The sequence below is a fragment of the Notamacropus eugenii genome, chromosome 2 (genome assembly GCF_028372415.1).
Source record: "Notamacropus eugenii isolate mMacEug1 chromosome 2, mMacEug1.pri_v2, whole genome shotgun sequence".
NCBI lineage: Eukaryota > Metazoa > Chordata > Mammalia > Diprotodontia > Macropodidae > Notamacropus > Notamacropus eugenii.
The window spans coordinates 319929941-319949849 of NC_092873.1; the positions used below are offsets into that span (position 1 = coordinate 319929941).

General features: G+C 36.0%; 1 protein-coding gene across 2 annotated transcripts in view; it reads right to left on the bottom strand.

Moving 5' to 3' along the window:
- The window catches only part of DNAH17 (dynein axonemal heavy chain 17), a 237396-nt gene that overhangs the window by 46791 nt on the left and 170696 nt on the right, over window positions 1–19909 (bottom strand). For both annotated transcript variants that reach the window (XM_072645176.1, XM_072645177.1), the window contains 3 exons: window positions 18647–18808; window positions 16876–17109; window positions 403–567 (listed from right to left, as the gene is read on the bottom strand). In XM_072645176.1, coding sequence (XP_072501277.1) covers window positions 403–567; window positions 16876–17109; window positions 18647–18808 — 561 coding nt within the window. The remainder of the gene's footprint in view (window positions 1–402; window positions 568–16875; window positions 17110–18646; window positions 18809–19909) is intronic.

The window sequence follows — 19909 nt, forward strand, 5'->3', positions numbered from 1 at the left end:
AAAGAAAGGTGTGCTGGTGTTGTAACATTTCATTTGAGAGGGGATGCTTTGAATAAGAGTGATTGACTTGTGGAATGCTTTTATTTATGAAAGGAGGGGCATCTCAATCCTACACCTATACATTCACAGGATCCTGGTGTGGATAGGGCTATGCACCAACAAGGTGGGATAGGGTGGAGTGCTGTGGACACACTGGATCTCCCATGCTGTAACACTGCCTCTCATTCTTTCTTATATTTTCATTCACTTTCATGCTTCGTTTTCTTATACCTTAGATATTCACCTTTAATTTTTTTTTTTACAATTTCACTTTGTCATACTTTCTGCCCCATACTCTCCCTTCTTCCTCTTCTCTCCTTTTCTCCATCTCCTTCTCCCCTCCACTTTCCCCTTCTTCCCTACCTTGTTGATGATTTCAACTTTAATTTCTTCCTCATCAGCAATTGCTTTTTCTTTGCTGACTTTTTCGGTCTCTATCCCAACCACCTGGATCAGTTTGTCTGCATTTTCATTCTTTTGATTAAGTTCAAGTTCTTGAACAGCCAATTTGGCCTTTAAATCATCCACCTGTGGGGAGTAGAAATTAATGTGTTTGAGCAATGAGGTACCATCCAAAGAGTACTTCATCTGGGCTTGGAGGGCCTGGGTTTAGATCTTTAGTTCTGCTGCTTTACTATTTGTGTAACCATGGATATGCCATTTTGACACCCCTGGGCTTCAGTTTCCTCATCTGAAAAGTTTAGAGTTTAGATGTGATGAATTGTAAGGCTCTTATCAGCTCTTATGACATTGACAGACCTCTTTGATGCTCACTTTCCTTATTTTACCTCTGTAACACATGAAAAATTCGAGGAACAGTTTCTGGGTAATTAATCATTTTATTAATTATGGTAGCAGAAAATTAATAAAAGATATCAGTGGCACTCTCAAATGCCAAAGAGCCATCATGGAACCTACTCAACAATTACATGCACTTGGAAGAGGAGGTATTCCTGAGGGTAGAAATCAACTCTGATTGGTTAACAAGTAATGAGTAAGAGGGGGGCTTATTCTAATGATCATTGTGTGATTCTGATAACTCAGTCTTTAACAAAAAGATATTCTTATCTAGACAAGCCCCACATAGGACAATCTAGACAAAAGGGGTCCCCCTCTTCTCAGACTGGCTGATTAAAATACAATGGGGTGGATTTCACCAGACTAGAATCTCTATATTTTTGGTTCAGATCCAAGTTCTCCCAGTTGGGTGCTTCTTACCCAGTATTTATCTCATTATCAGCCCTGCACTTCAGAGGCTATCTGAATGGTCTACACAGGTTGATTTCTAAATGAGGAAAAGGAAAGGAAAAACCCTAGTCTTAATTCAGTCATTGGTTATTAATATGGGAGAGAAATAATCATTTCTCTCACCTCTTTTGGGTCTCTTTGTATAGCTATGTCTAGAATGTCAGAACAGCCAGTTGAAAAATGAAAAGAGAAGAAAATTTTCTTCTTGAGATACTAGGTGACTAATAGAGGGGCAGGATATTTTAGTGCAGGAAGTGTGCTGGACTTGCAGGCAGGAGACCTGGGTTGCAGTCATTTAACTTCTCCGAGCCACAGTTTCCTCCTCTCTAAAATGGGTTACTTGCACTACCTACTTCAGAGATTTGTTGGGAGGGAATAAGCACAACTCTAGAAGAAACAACATCACTTTTTGCAGATGATATGATGTTGTACTTAGAGAACCTAGAGAGTTGACTAAAAAATTAACTCCAGTAGAGTTGCAGGACATAAAATAAATTTACTTAGCTCAGCAACATTTCTGCATATTACCAACAAACTCAGCAGGAAGAAGTAGAAAGAAAAATTCTGTTTAAAATAACTACATAAGGGTGGAAACTAGATGGTGGCATATAGGCAGTAACCCAGCTAAACTCTGCTAACATTCCCCTCCAAACAACGTTAAAATTGCATGTCAGATTGAATTTTGGAGGCAACAAAAGCTAAGGATGAGATATTTTTTTCCAGCTCAACTTAAGATGTTGGAAAGAAAGGTCTATGACATGAAGGTGGGGATCAGTTCAGAACACATGTGGAAGAAAGAGCAGTGGTAGACCCTGGAGGTGACTGAGACAGCAGCAGAAGCAAGAGAAGAAGTAAAAACTTTGGGAGCTCACAACTGGTCAAAAAGAGGTTATTGGGGATCCTGAGCTGACACTAGGTGCAGGACTGGGTACTGTTTGCTACTGTATTGCTCATACTCAGTTTGGCACTGCAATTCCAGGGCAGAGAGAAGCCCTAGCACTTGTAGCTGCAAGGGAACAGGCTCTTCCTGGGTAAAGTCCAGAGTACAAATCAGGAGAGCAGGGACTACATTTTTTTTTTCCATCTTGGATGCTCTAAAAACTCACAGACCCCCAGAACTAGTTTGAAAACAACAGCACAAAAAAGCCTGAAGCTTAGGACAATGCCTCCCCACTCCCCAGGTGAGCAGAGCCCAACTTTAACATAAAGTTAAAAGTTGAGAAATAGGCTGGAAAAATAAGCAAACAATAACAAAAAAAGAATCTGACCATAAAATGCACAGTTAGTAGTTGTAACTATGAATATAAATGGGATGAACTCACCCATAAAACAAAAGCAGAGAACAGAATGATTTTGAAACCAGGATTTAATTGTATGTTGTTTACAAGCAACACACTTGAAACAGAAAGACAAACACAAAGTTAAAATAATGGACTAAAGCAAAATCTATTATGCTTCAGCTGAGGTAAAAAAAAAAAAAAAGCAGAGGTAGTAATCATATCAGACAAAGGAAAAACAAAAATAGATCCAATTAAAAGAGATAATCAGGGAAACTATGTTTTGCTAAAAGACAATGAAATGATATCAATACTAAACATATATGCATCAAATGGCAGAACATCCAAATTCTTAAAGGAAAAATTAAATGACTTCAGGAGGAAATAGACAGCAAAACCTTACTAGTGAAGGACCTCAACTTTTCCATCTCAGAACTAAATAAATCTTGCCATAAAATAAACAATAAAGAAGTAGAGAAGATGAATAGAATTTTGAAAAAGTTGGATATGACAGATGCCTGAAGAAAACAGAACATATATAGAAACGAGCATATCTTTTTCTCAGCTGTCCATGGTACTTTCACAAAAAATGACCATAAAATTTTACAAGCAATTGCAAAAAACCAGAAATACTAAATGTACCCTGTTGGGACCATAATGCAATAAAAATTTCATGTAATAAAGGGCCATGGAAGCATAGATTAAAAATTAATTGGAAACTAAATAATCTCATCCTAAGGAATGAGTGGGTCAAAGAACAAATCATAGGACCAACAATTTCATTAAAGATAATGACAACAATGAGAAAACAGACCAATTTTGTGGAATGTAAGTAAAGCAGCACTTAGGGGAAAATTTATATCTGTATATCAATAAAAAAAGAGAAAGAGCAAATCAATGAATTGGGTATGTGATAAAAACTAGAAAAAGATCAAATTTTAAAACCCCCAATTAAACATCAAAATAGAAATCCTGAAAATCAAAGGAGATATTAATAAAATCAAAAGTCAAAAAAAAGATCATTGAACTAATAAGTGAAACTAGGAGTTGGTTTTATTAAAAAGAAAATAGATAAACCATTGGTTAATTTGATTTTGAAAAAGAAAGAAAACCAAATTGCCAATATAAAAAAAATGAAAAGGGTAACTGCATTACCAATTGAGATAAAATTCAAGAAATTATTAGAAGCTATTTACCCAATTTTATGGCAATAAAACTGATAATCTAAGTGAAATGGATGAATATTTACAAAAATATAAATCGCCCAAGTCAATAGATGAGGAAATATAATACTTAAAAAACCCTATCTTAAAAAAATGAAATTCAACAAGCCAAACATTAACTTCCTCAGAAAAAATCCCTAGGACCAGATGGATTTACAAGTTAATTCTACCAAACATTTAAAGAAGAATTCCAATATTATGTAAATTACTTGAAAAATAGGTAAAGAAGAAATCCTAACAAATTCCTAATATGTCTCCCTAAACCAGGGAGAGCAGAAACAGAGAAAGAAAAGTATAGATCAATTTCTCCAATGGATACTGATGCAAAAATTTAAATTAATTACTACCAAGGAGATTTTAGCTACATATCACAAAGATCATGCACTATGACCAGATGGTATTCATACCAGGGATGTAGGATTGGTTTGATATTAGGAAAATTGTCGGTATAACTGACTATATCAGTTAAATATAAATAAATCAAATATATAACATCAAATAAACAAAAATCATACAATATTCTGCCATTTGGTGCACATATATTTATTACTGATATCATTAGGTGCATAAAAAGGTTTTGACAAAATATAATAATCATTCCTTCAAAAAAACAAAAGAAGGCATTGGAATCAGTGGAGTTTTTATTAAAGTGATAAGCAGTAGAGCAAGCATTATCTGTAATACAGATAAGCTAGAAGCCTTTCCAATAAGATCAGAGATGAAGTAAGGATGTCCATTAACACCACTATTATTCAATATTATACTAGAAATGCTAGCTTCAGCAATAAGATAAGAAAAAGAAATAGAAGGAATTAGAATAGGTAACGGGGAAACAAAACTATCACTTTTTTTTCCAATATATGATGGAAAATTTAGAGAACCCTAGAGAAACAATTTAAAAAGCTAGTTAAACAATTAACAACTTTTTCAAAGTTGCAGGATATAAAATAAACCTACACACATCATCAGCATTTCTATCTATTACCAGCAAAACCCAGAAGAAAGAGATAAAAAGACAAATTCCATTTAAAATAACTACAGAAATTTAAAATATTTGGGAGCTGACCTGCTAAGATAAACCCCAGAACTATATGAACACAATTACAAAATACTTTTCATGTGAATAAAGACAGATTTAAACAATTGGAGATATATTAATTTTTCACAGGTAGGCAGAGCCAATATAATACAAATGACAATTATGTAAATTAATGTATTTATTCACTACAATGCCAATCAAAGTACCAAAAATTATTTTAAAGAGGTAGAGAAAAATAACAACAAAACAAAAGAACAAAAGGTCAAGAATATTCAGGGAGTCAATAAAAAAAAAAAAGTAAAGGAGGCCAGGCAGTACCAAATTTCAAACTATATTACAATCATTAAAACAATCTGGTACTGGCTAATGGTGGATCAGTGGTGGATAACTTTAGGCACACAGTACTCAGTAGTGAATAACCATAGCAGTCTATTGTTTGATGAACCTAAAGATCTGAGCTTTGAAAGAATTCACTTTTTGACAAAAAATTTCTGGGAAAACTGAAAAGCAGTTTGATAGAAAGCAGCACAGAAAGTAGACACAGACCAACATCTCACACCAAATATCAAGACAAGGTCAAAATGGGTACATGACTTAGACATAAAGAGTGATATCATAAGCAAATTAGGAGAGCGTGGAAAATTTTACCCATCAGATCTATGAAGAAGGGAAGAGTTTGTGACCAAAGAAGAGATAGAGAGGATCACAGGAAGTAAAATGGGTGATTTGACTACATGAAATTTAAAAGGTTTTGCACAAACAAAATCAATGCAGCCAAAATTAGAAGGAAAGGGGAAACTGGGAAAATATTTTCTAGCAAGTTTCTCTGATAAAGGTCTCATTTCTCCAATAATTAGAGAATGGAGTCAATTTCTTAAAACTAAGAATCATTGATGAATGATCAAAGGATATGAAAAGGCGCTTTTTTAGACAAAGCATTAGAAACTAATGAGGTGCCCATCATTTGGGGAATGGCTGAACAAATTATGACATATTAATGTGACGAAGGTAATTGTGCCACAACAAATGATGAAGGGGTCAGTTTCAGAGAAATCTGGGTAGACTTGTTGGAATTGACTCAGAGTAAAGAGACCAGAAACAGAAGAACATTTTTTTTTTACAATAACAATATTTTAAAGGCAAATAATTTTTAAAAACCTAATTAAGAATGCTGATCAGTGCAATGATCAACCACAATTTCAGAGAACCAATGATGAGGAACACCACATACCTCATGAAATACAAATGATGGTCTAAATATGCAGAATAAGAAGCAGTTTTGTATATAGTCAATATGGTAATCTGTATACATATTTGTTATAAGAATTGTTCCCCTTCAGTGGTGAAGGATGGTGGGGAAAGGTGGGAGGGGGAGAAAATAAGTCTTTGTTAATTGAAAGAAAATTTGATTCAAAATTAATTAGGTAATTTTATCAAAACTCCTAGCCAAACAGGTTGATTTTCTTTTCTAAAATATTTTTTTTAATCAAAAGATAAACAATACACCTGTAGTCCTGGTTCATATAGGCTTCATAAAGTTTTCCTTTAAAGGGTCAAGAAGACTGTCCTCAGGATTTGGCTGGTTCAGATCATTAGGGCTAAAATCACTAAAATCAAAAGTTTTTTTGTTTGCTGCTTGTGAAATAAATCCCTTTGGGGCTTTGAATAAGCTTCATTATTTTCACTGTAAAATCTCAAAATATAACCATTTTATTTTTGTGATTGTCAGTCCTTATAATCAATGCTTTCTTTGAAATGTATTATGATTAGAATTTTGTAGGCAGTCTATGAGTTCTGCTTAGAGCTAGTAACATGGAAGGAAAAGGAGTTATATTTACCTGAGCATCTTCTATGAACTCAGGGAGAACAAAAGATATAGTTAATTTTATGTTATATATTGTGCTACAATTGTAAAATGGTACCAGTGTCTCACATTATTAATGTTAACACGTTGTTAATTGTACTCCGCTTTTATTGTAAGCTTTGTAATTTTTTGCATGAGGTGAATCTTTTGAGACTATATTTGACATTACTTCTAATACCACTTTGATCTTGGTTAAAAAAAAAAAGTGCTTATGCTAACATATTAGCAATTGGCATGACCTACCCTCCCTTCCTCTTCTAGGTAAACTGGGGATAGGGGGAAAGAAGGTGTACCTTTTAGGTTCAACCACAAACCATCAGTGTTTAGACTGAGACTCACTGCTATCCATCCTTCAGAGTGTGGTTGTGTTTTCCCCTGGTATAAAAGTCAGCAGCTGCTAAACGGCTCAGAATATTAAATCAGTTTGGGTTGAGTGTAGATTTCTTGGAAGTCTGGAATGACAGCTCTGTTAAGGCAGTGATTGTAGGGATTCTCCTTACTCACTTCTCCATTGGTTTTTTCTTTTCCTCCTCGATGGAAAGCCTTCTCACTCCCCATGACCCCCCACCTGTTCAAGCAAAGATCTATTCTTGAATAATGTAGAGTTATAATGTATATATTTCTGACCTTTTACCCAGATCAGAGGTTAACCTGAGGCCTGTGAACTTAAAAATTATCAAACTATATTTCAATATCATTAGTTTCCTTGGTAATCCTATAGATTTTATTTTATGAATTTAAGAACAGTATTCTGAGAAAGGATCACTAGATTGCCAAAGGGGTCCATAACACAGAAAAGGTTAAGAACCTGTTCCCCTTATCACAGTTAAGGGGATCGCATATATAAGAGTTCTATGAAAGGTTGGTCTGATTTTTTGACTGATACTTTATAAAATAGTTTTAGCTTTATTACAACAAAGTCCTATTTCCCCCTCCTTCAGTATATTCTTTTTTATAAGAAGCACCTTTATGACAAATTTTCAATGTCATCATGAATCCTTACATCTATAGAGATAAGAATAAAAAAAGGGTAGTAACTTTCTTTTAAGAATGAGTTATTTTTCTAATTTGAAACATCTGTACATCTCCAAATTTAAGTGAGTCCTTATTGTCAAAGCTGATGATGTGGCATATGTTCACCTCTAGGGAATTTACTGGGGCCCAGGCAATAAGGGGGTACATTGCCTGTAGGGAATTTAAAACCAATAACCACTATTTACATGGAAGCTGTCTTGGGCTGGAAATTTCTTTCACTCTGTCGTTTTGTGGGCTGTGGGGGGAGAGCTTCTACAGGTCATCATTCTACACTGCGATCTAGAACATCAATTTTTCTAATGGCAAAATGCACTTTCTAATAGATTGGCTTGTAATCGTTTGCTTGCATTCAGAATAAACTGGGGCTTTCTCTGTAAGGCAAAATTTGTCAAGGTAACTCCCAAGTGCACACACAGCCTGTACCCATGTTACATTTTATATTTTAAGCTGCAAACCCAATACTCAAATCCTTAGACAGAATTTTCCTTGCCCTTCTTCTTCTGATACTCCTATGGTCAACTGGTAATAATGATGAAAACCACCTGTTTTAATGATGGGTCACCCATGCCCCAAATGTCTTTAATTGTTTTTTTTAACTCATAAATTTTATTTAACTACATAATCCTTATTATTGTTTCTCAGTTCTTCCTGGTGGTATCATTTATATTCACATAAGTCAGCAGTAGTGGTCATTAGATTTGATAATTCTCACGAGGCTCTGTCTGTTACATTCCCAGGAAGACAGAAGACCTCTCTTTATATTAGGTCAACAAATATCTATCTTGGGATCTCTCATTAAGGAGTCACCAATCGCCTCTTTCATTCTTCCTTCTTTTAGCCATTACTTTATAAATTGATGTGCTTGCAGGCATATCCTGCCTAAAGTCATGAATTAACCCCTTATGATAGAAAGAGCACGTAATTCTTTAGGAACAATGCTGTAAATGTGAGAAATTTAGGCTGAATACCTAAAATTCAGATGATAAAACCATACAACTAGATATGTATAATTACATATAAATATATACATATATACATATAATTTTATAATAATTATAAAATCTTATAATTAGTCATTTATAGCAGGCTAGAAAATCTCCCCTCCTCAGCTCAATGGGGTCCTCTCTCCTTACCCTGGCATAATCTTCCTCACTCTAATTGACTAGTTTTTCTTGGCTCCTCAGTCAAGTATCACTCCTTCCCCTCTTCAGTACAATAGTGTATTTTCTTCCCTATCCTCTCTTTCCCTCCTTATTTCTCTCTTTTTATCTTTCAGGGGGTCTCAGAGTGAAGGGAAGGAAGGTGGACCTTTTAGGTACACCCAACAACCATTTTATTAATGGTTAGATTTAGATTCACTGCCATCTACTAATGAGAGTGTAGAGGGGTTTCCCCTGGCATAAAGTCTGAAGAAATGTGTTATAGTGGACTACAATTTTATTTGCTGTCATATATGAAGGATGTTGCTGAGAAATCACAAAGATTGGTACAACATTAACCAAGTATGTTTTACCAAGTATGTTTTCATTTCTCTAGGTATGACGTAATGAAAATGCCTCAAGACTGCTACAATAGTTGTGAAGGCCAGAAGCCTAGAATATTGGCCAACTGGGCTATGATGATAATAACCACTGAGTTAGTACCTCTGCCTTTATGATGAAACCACTCCTATGAATTTAAGAAATAGGCAGAGTGTCAGAGTGTTTCAAGCTGACCCTACTTGGAAGCATCATGATCTTTGGGCGTGACATGGAACTGTGATCATTCATGTTCGGATACCATAAGAACGCAAGATATATAAGAATAAATCAGAATTGCTATTATCCCACCTGCTGGAAATGCTTTGGCAAAGAAGGCTTTGAGTACTAAAGTGGGTAGGCCATGAGAGTCCATGAAATGGAATGGATACTTTTCTTATGTGCCAATACTTCTTCATTTCAAAATTGGAAATGGAGCTCACCAGTTACAAACAGGGGCTGGATGCTACTTTTTGTCAAGAGCACCTTCAGTTCTAAGTCACACAAGAAATTGCTGACCAGTTTGGAGTAATCATAGAAAATAACTTCATCCCTAAAACTCAACTTAGACATACATCAGCAAGTTATTGAAATCTGAAAAGGGAAAAGTTGAAGACAAAGTCACTGAAAATCTTCACTTGATGTAAATTACAGAAATTATACAGCCAATCCTCAACTTTCATGGGGGTAATGTTCATAAAAAATAGTGTGAACATCAAAAATGTTGATACATCAAACCTATGGAAAATAGGGGGTTAGGTTCCGGCAACCACCAAAAATTGTAATCTTTCACTAGAGATTCCTGAAAATACACTTCATACAGTTCTTTATAATAAAATATTAATTCTAACAACATGTACTTTTCCTAACACAGTAACCATAAAATAACTCATAAAATGCAGTATACAAAATAAAATTGGTAACATACAAAGCATTTTTTCTCCCTAGTAATTCCCTTGAATTCTGTTACCTTTTGTGCTATCATCTCAAAAAAAAACCCAAACCCCATTGATTTCAGACAATATTCTACAGTATCATAAATACTGTACAGCAAATAAAATTCTTAAAACTAAAACTTTTTAACCTTACCTTCCCATGTCAGATGGCAGTGTCTACATACACTATGTCTACTGTGTTGTTGTAAACCTCTCTATATTGGCCATCCTCTGAAAATCAAGGGAGACGGAGACTGGTGAGATCTCAACATCGCCTTTGATACTCTCTCCTTCATAGCTGGTGAAGGTGGAAATTGTGAAGGACACAACAATTTGAAATAATCTGTCAGTGATGTCTGCTTCTTGCACTATTTGGGGTCCTCAAGGGTCTTGGAATATGGCTACTCCACAAACTTGCATGCATTGCACTTTTCATTTTTTTCTTTACTATTCATAGCCATGAATGTGTAAGTTTGTCAATAACTGTCAACGCAAAAATGAGGTTAATAAAAAAAATTGTGAAAATTCTTGAAGTCATAAAAGTTAAATAAGCAAATGTTGAAGACTGACTATAATGAAACAGCAAAAACAAAACTGAGGACTTTGAATTATTTTGAAAAGGAGATGGAGCGTACTTAGACTAGAATTTTCAAAAGACTTTTTTTGAGCTTGAAAACATGAATCCAACTAACAGATCAAATATACTAAAACAGAGTAAGTAAAAATAACCCACAAAAAACCTGGTGTCTAATGTAATCATCATGAAAGAATACATTCTCCCACAGTATTTGACAGAAACTGTAAAATTATTATAGGACTTGCACCCAGCAGGATATATGGCAGCTCTTACTACAGTAAGGAGTAGAGGAGGAAAGTGGAGCCATAAAGGAAGTGTATGCCCCTAAGGACAGCATCAAATACCACCAAGACAGAAGGAACTTCAGAGAGTTATTGAAAACTGATAGAAAGAGGCCCCTGGCAGGATCATGGCAACCAGGAACCTTCCTCTCTGACAGAACATAATGGTGATGATGACTCAAAGATGATGAGTAGTGATGAATCAAAGAAGCGTAAAGAACAAAACAAACGATTCAACATCAATTGAAGGCTTGAAACGTAAAGAATTCAAGAACAAGACAGAACCACAGAAAAAGTGATGTAGAAAAATTTCTGGTCTATATGGTTGTAAGAAGTCCAACACAATGAAAGAAAATATAAGCTGGATGAAATGAGAAAGATTACATGTAATAATAGTATGACAAATTACATCAAGAGAGGTGACGAAAACTCTAGTCTTTCTGCAAATACGGAAAGTAGAAGGGCTGGATAAAATCCACAGTTCTTCATAACAGTATATTAATCACTGCTATTGTTGAGTTGTGTTGGACTCTTCATGACGCCATTTGGGGTTTTCTTGGCAAAGTTACTGGAGTGGTTTGCCATTTTCTTCTCTAGCTCATTTTACAGTTGGGGAAACTGAGGCAAACAAAGTTAAGTGATTTGCCCAGGATCACTCAGCTGGTAATTGAGCCTGGATTTGAACTCAGATATTCCTGACTCCAGACCTTGTGCTCCATCCACTGAGCCACCTAGAATCGCACTATATTACATTCCTTTCAGGTATAAGCCTGATTCCCATCTTAACAGAATGCATCACATTTATTACCAAAGAAAGAGAACACCAATAACTCCTCCAAATATAAACCAGTTATGGGTTTATATATTTTATACAATGCAGTCAAAGCTTTTATTAATAAAAAAGTCTATTAATACTTATAAGGAAAACAACATATTATCTGAGGAGGAAAAAGGATGTGTCAAAAAGGGTCAAGGATATTTGGCAGTTACTGAACAAACTGCCCCAAAGTGCCATAACATACATATTTTCTTTTTGCTGATCATCACAAAAACCTTTGATGTAGTACCACATTCATGGTTTATTCATATATTGCAAATATATAAAGTGGTCCCAAGTGTAGTGAGAATAATAGAATATTTGATACCCACATGGATAACTGTATGGATAAAACATGCCACCAATATAATAATGTCAAGAACAATTCACATAAAACATGGCTCTTTTCAGGGAGAAAGATCAAGTCCATGATGGTTCTTCCTATCCTTAAATCCATTAACATACATCCTAAAATAACTGAGGGTGGTTTTCAAATTAATATGGGTGACACTAAGCTATATGGCTCCACAGAAGAGCAAATTAAACAGCTGTCTTACCACATGGAATTTTTCTCCAGTGATAATAAGATGTCTTTTGCACTCAGTAAGTATAAAATCCTTAATGTATGCCAAGGAGAGATGGAGGCTGATGCATTCCAGCTTGAATCCAGAGGTCACATTGAACCAATGGATGGAAGTAATAACTACATATGCCTTGGTCTCCTCCAGGCAAGACACATTAAGTGCAAAATTGTCAATGAACAGGCTATAGCTGAATACATTAAAAGACTTACTGGCATTCTAAAATCAAAACTGAATGAGAAGAACACATTTAAAGCAATTCACAACCAGGCAATCTCAATTTTAAGTTATACTTTTAGAATTATAAAATAGACCAAAACAGATTTGGAAAGTCCCCTAATGGAAATCTATACAATATTCATAAGCATCAATATTAGTAAAGTATAGCTGCTCCTAGGTAGCTCAGTGGATAGAGCACTGTGACAACAGTCAGGAAGACTTGTTCAAATCCAGTCTCAGACACTTACTAGTTGTGTGACCCTGGACAAGAAACTGCTGTTTGCCTCAGTTTCTTCAACTGTGAAATGGGGATAATATCTTGCAGAGTTGATGGATCAAATGAGATAATAATTTCAAAGTGCTACAGACTGGAAAAGTTGAACATCTACCAAAATACCTATTAAGACATGACTAGTGATCATCATACTGAGAGATACCAAATACTACATAAATGGGTCTCAAAATATCCTGGAGAAGTTAATCAATAAACTGTACTGGAATGAAACCATTATCACAGTCCAAACTGCTATCTACAATCACATGGATATATCAATGACTCATAAAACTTTAAGAACAAGGTTTTCAACAGATGTTACTATTGCAAATACTCATAATTTCCAAGCTCTGTGGAAAAGAAATCTATCAAAGAATAGAAACCTGGCTGGGAATCTCAAATTCACATGGATATTGGATGAGATATATATCATGTCTCTTCTCCTATCTTCTACTGGAGTTGTACCAAGAATGCTTTCATTGAACCTGCAGGAGATGAGTTCACATCCTAATATTTTTATTCAGCCACAAACAGTAGTCACTTGTATCCATAGTTCAAAAAACATGAACATACAAGAAAATAGGCTAGGACTGTTTCTTTCTGAATCCCATTAAAGAAGACGAAAATGAAATAAGGCTAACCACAGTAATAATTAATGTTGACTTTCTTTATGGGTCTCTTCTCCTCCCCTCCCTTGGTGCTCAAAATTATAGTTTGGCCTTCTCTAGGGGCATAATTATCTTGGGTTGTAGGTCCACACTCCTAAAAAATAATTTACAAGTTCCAACCAGGGTACTTTTCCTTTAATAGTCACACAGTTGACACAAATGTCTCAAAGCAAAGTTATTTACTAAGAAGGCATAGTAAAAACAGTAGCTACAAAACATTATCCCCATTAACTTGAATTTCATTCTCTCACAACCACACAGAGCATAAGTAAAAATAGTTGCAATACAGGCAAGTCTGACCTCACATAAGTGGAGCATTCTGCAGATCTCTTTATAAAGTCATTTTTACATAATGCGAATTTGCCCCTACCCACCCACTTCACTTAGACTATATAACAAAGGCATATACAAAAATATCTTTACATGACTCATAAAATGTACTAAAATGCAGACATATCAAAGACTGTACCATGATAAACAGAACTAGGAAATGAAAGCTAAAGTTAATGATGAAGTATACATAGCATTGTACAGTAAAGTTAACATACTTTAACATGCTCCTTCCCCACCCACTACAGCACCTAGCCTTTATCACTGGTGATAGGCTGTGCAACTTTTTTGTGATGCTACTGAAAGAGTTTTGAATGGTGGCTCTCTTTTTTGTTCTTGTGTAGGAGATGACAAGCGTTATTATACTGAATTAGTCTTTGAATTTTTAAAAATCTTGAAGCATTTGGATCCATCTTTTCAATATTCTCTCAAATACTTCTGCCAACTGTTTCTTTATGAACTTTTTTGGTTCAATGTTGGATTCTGGAGCTTCCCTTTCTTCTGCAATCTTCATAGACAGCAGCTCAATCAGATCCTCATTTGACTATTCTTTTCCATGAGACTCGATCAACTCTTCCACAGCATTCTCACCCACTTCTAGCTCCAATTCTTGTGCTAATTTTACAATCGTGTCACTGACTTCTTTGAACTTTTCATGTTTGTCAAATCCAAGAAAACTGGAATGAATTCCAGGCACATTTTCCCCCAAACTTTCTTCATATATGTTTCTGTTACATCTTCCAAATTGTATGGTAAATATTCTAGTACTTCCAGAAATCTCTCAATGTCAAGTCCTTATCTGTTATCCAAAGCTGCAATGCATGGGCAAATGTAGTGCATAAATAACATCCCTTGAAATTGCAATCACTTGCTGATCCATAGGTTGTAATAATGAGGTAGTATTAGGTGGTAGGTAGATCACTTTTACATTTTCATTACAACCATTCAGATGGGGATGAACTGGGGCATTAGCCAAAATAAGTATAACCTTCAAAGGAATGCCATTATCTTTACAAAACTTCACTTCAGAATGAAGCAGTGCATTCAAAGATAATAAGAGTTCTCTATGCCTTAGGGATGAGTGGAAATAATGCACAGGTAGTGTTGCCCCGCTGCTTCCTTTCAATGCCCTGGGATTTTCTGAGTAGTGCACAAGAGCAGGCTTTAATTTGCAAATCCCAGATGTATTACCTTCAAGAAGAAGAGTAATTCTTATTTTTAAAAGCTTTATGCTCTGGCATAGTTTTTTCCTTCATTGAGATACAGGTTCAAGATGGCAGTCTTTGATAAAACAGACCAGTTTTATCTACATTAAAGATTTGCTCTAGCAAGTAGGGATCTTCATCTTTTATTATTTTTTTTTGTAGAAACTCTGGGAACATCTTTGCTTGTTCAGTATCTGCACTAGCATTCTCTCCTGACACTTGCACATTATAAAATCTCGCATTCAATACATTAAGTCACACAAACCAGTCACTGCTTGCTATGAATACTTGTGTTTCTTCAGATTATTTTACCTTTAAATCTTCAAAGACTCTGGTAGTTAATGGTTTCTCCATCTGTAGAATAGTGCCTTCTCTTTGTGTGGACAGAGAAGTCGACATCATCATGCAAGCGCTGCTTTTTGTGCTTCACTATGGTGGTCCCAGTCAACACCACAAGACTAAGTTCACATGCTATGGATGAAAATTTGTGTCCTCCTTTAGATTTTCTAATTATTTTCACTTTTATTTCCAACTCTATTGGTTTACACTTGCAAAATAATTCACTTTTCCCTTCAAGAGTATGTTTGCTGCCAGCCATGGTGAACATATAAGGATAACTATTGAATTCAGGGAGAGTACCATTCATTGTCTATAGACACTGCCTTAGAGATACTTCTCAGCTTCCCACCAGTGTTTACGCTGCCCACACCATACAGCACCTAATCCCATAGCATCTACTTTGCATAAGGAATTTTCATTATTATTGATTTTTTAGAATGAAGATTTCTCTTAGAATTCTTTAGGTAAAGTTGAATTTGTGTGATGTGAATTTACATAAAGCAAGAACTATTTGTATGCTGGGAAACTGGTGGAGGCAAATCTTGACCCTAACACTGAGGAGCCCTGATGTCCTTCCTCTTTTTGCAGTGTCCTCATACTGCTCCCCTGAGAGCAGAGCATCACTGCTGGGCAAGGTAGTTCAGAGAGACTCCCTGAGTCTCCTCCTTTTTGCTCCTCGACTCCAAAATGTAAGAATCAATTGTCCCTTGAAGGTATAGCTGGCTCTTTTCTTTGCTACCACGGGTCACAATTCTCGGAGTTGCCTCAATCTTTGGTCCCTTTTGGGCATAGTGTCTCTTAGTAGAAGAGCAGCTGTGATCTAAATAACTTTTAGGCCAGTAGGAGATAAAAATCTCTCCGCCTCAACCCCCACTGTCCTCTAGTGGAAGTGTAAGGGAAAAGGCTATGCAGGATCCTCTTTCAGCATTAGGTTCTTCTTCCATAGCTTACTTTCTTCTAGACCACCATGGGTTACACTTACTGATCTCCCTTACCTTGTCTATCTCCGTGGCTAGAAAACTAACTTTTTAAAGGTTATCTTGATGTGACTAATCTTCAGTGAATCAAAGGCTAGCGGCCCTCCAATCCATTAAGGAGTAACACTTTATAAAGGGTATAGTCCTGTTTTCACTTTGTTTAACATATTAATACCTGGTGGTCTTTGTAATTTCAATTAGACTGTGGGGACATGAATCAATTAGCAGGATAGCAAATTCTTCTATGACTGTTTCTATCTGAACTCCCATCAAAAAAGATGAGAATGAAATAAGAAGAAAGATGAGTGGAAAAACCTAATGAGGAGAAAGCCACAGAGCTCTCATGATAACCTAGGTTAAATATGTGGAACTTGAGGAATGTACTTTGCCTAGAAAACATTATTAGTATCCCCAATTCCTGGTGTCCTACCTGAGAAGCAGTACTCTGCAGCTTCATCAAACCATTTTCCAACCTGTCAATTTTGGCAACAAGCTCCATCCTTTTCTTAGCCAGTAGATTCTGGTACAGTTTGATAAGCTCCAGAAAGGTCTTAGGGGTTGTGTAGTTATATCGTCTTTCAGTAGCCAGGTAGACTTTGGACATCTCATTAACAGTTGTGTGCACATAGCTCATGAAAAGGCTGATGGAGTGTTTGACTTCATTCTATAAAAAAACAACGCATAGCATTATCCATAATTAACCAGAACTACTGTTTCCCAGGTCTGCTTCTCCCTTCCATGCTCCCTGTTTATCACCTCTATCCTCCCCCTTGATGTGTCTAGGGGAAGGGAATCTGCTCACTTCTGCCATAATCCAAGTTCCCATTTGTATGGTGAAGGTTAACACCTTAGGTGGGCACAGCACCCACAGTGCATGTGCATCCATTGGTAGACTCAGGAAAGCTCTGGGCATAAAAGCTGGAAAGGTTGTCTCAAAGAATCCTATGCAAGCAAGCTTTTGCCCCGCTCTCGAACATCTAACCTCTGTGTACCAGGGCAAGGCCTAACTGGAACATTTTCACATGCAATGGCTGACCCAGCACATGGAGAAGGTTTACTTCTCAGCAAGTCCTTTCATCTGCAGCATTCTTTGGGTTGTGTGACTTTGCAGCTGTTGTCCAAACATAGACTAACACCTTTTCAGAGGGAGGCAAAATTGGCTTCATTCTCCCTTAAAAATCACTTGTCATGCTTATAGGATTTATAACTGGAAGGGACCTTGGAGATGATATTGTCCAGTCCCCAAATGGGGGAAATGATTTGCCCAAGATCACGCAAGTACCAAAGCTCATTTTTGAATACAAGTCCTCAAACACTAGTTCCAGAATTCAGACAGCCATTTCAAGCAACCTGTCCTGACTTCATCTAAAGCAGTGATTCCTAGATCTACTTATACAGCACTCCAGCTTGCCATAATTATTTCAAGAACTATTACATAGTTCTCCAGAAATCCTCAAAATAAATTTTTTATGTGTAGACACTCTCACACACAACACACACACACACACACACACACACACTTTTAAGAGAAGAGTATCATGAAATCAAGTCAATGATAACAGTGATTCTGAACCTTTATTTTCAGTTGAGATACCAATCTAAATCATCCACATTATATCAGCAAGTAAATCCAGTTCAATTCATTATTTGAATCCAACTGAATTCAGTTATTGCACACAGTCTTATATGCAAGCTATTGTCATATTATGGATACAAAAACAAAACAAGGATCTTACTCAAGGGGAAGCAAAATATTGGATTCAATACTTTAGTTTTGGGGGGTTTTTTTAATCTATGAAAAATTTTTGTTTAGGACTAATTCTAACTCAATGACAGTAGCATATTTGTCCAAAATTAATAATACATGGCTCTCTTGGGTAATACATTTTGTGTCTAGGATATATTTTAGTGATGACTTCCAGACAATTAATGTAAATAAGTGAATGTGAGCATCCTCCTCTTCAGTGAAAATTAAACAAAAGTAGAACACAAATTAGGGTGGTTGTTGTACTGTTTTACCCTCATAGCAAATGTCTTGCTGCTAAAGACAAAGAGACAAATAACATGAAAATTGAGTAGTACATGCATATTATGTGGAAGAAGAGGTCTTGTCTTTGACCCAGCAGATGCTTTTAACTAGCTAACTTTGCAACTGATGTAAGATACAGTGACAGGTAAAACCAACTAGTGGATATGCTAACCTCAATTCCTTCTGTTTCCTCTAAGAATCTAGCACTGACAGATATCAAGGCATCTTCAGGCCATTCATGGAACCAATTGATAGCTGTACAGTTGACCACGGCTGGGAATTTTCGGGCTCGAATCCGAAGTGTGGAGCCCACGGGAGAGAAACATAGGATAACCTAGATGTATGACACAGATAAAATGAATTTGAATGAATAAACAGCAAATCATATATCAGCATTTTAAAATCTTATTTTGAAAGAAAAGAAGCAGATATGCCCTGCTGTGTGTGAAAATGACAATGGGCACTAACTTTCTGAATTAGAGAACCATCTGTGACATCAAACTAGTTTCACTAATTTTTGTGTGTGTGTGATGGAATGAAGTTATAAACCCACACCACTATTTTGGTGGCAGCACCACTAACCTTTGACTGGGGGGTATGAGCATTAAAGAGGTTTATCAATGGATCAAAGGGGATGAGGAAAAGTCTTGAGAAAGTAGGGGAATGGGATCAGAGTTCTCTCCTGAGACACAAGAATACTTTTGGAGGATGTGTACTAAGTGGCAAACCACTCAGCCCTTGGAAACTTAGTGTCCTAGCCTTGGGATTTTTTTAACCTGCTTTGAGAAGGTTGATGTATTATTCCTAAGAGATGACATCCATTTAAAAAATATGTATTAAGTACCTACTATATGCAAAGCAGTGTTTCACTCCAGTGATAGAAACAAAATTAAAAAAAAGGATCTGCTCATATTCTGTTTTTCATATAAGAATTTTATTCTACTTATCAAGTACCTGTTATGTACAAGACACTATGGTTGCAGTTTCCCTTCCCTTATTCTATTTTAGTTTCCAATTTCATATTTTGGAATTCTAGTTTAATTCATGCCATCAACATTAAAGAATTAATAATGTTGAATTAATGTTAAATAATGTTGATCCCTCTGAGTCCTACCTGTCATAAGCCATATGCAAAATGTTTTTTTTTTCCTCTGGTACTTGAATATCTTTAACAGGTCATGTCAGTTAAAAGCATAAAATACTTTTGTTATTTATGTCTCCACATAGATGCACCATTATTCTCTTCTGTTATCATTCTATTAGCATTATATTATCGTCCACATAGATATAGCACCCCCTCTAGATGCACTTCAAGTTGCACTCATGGATTGGGTCTTCCAGAGTGGCTTTCAGGCTGAAGGCATTCTGTGACTCTGCACTCCTAAAGGGCAGGCCCTCTCCAATAGATTTATCTTTAGTAGTTAGCCAGTTGACA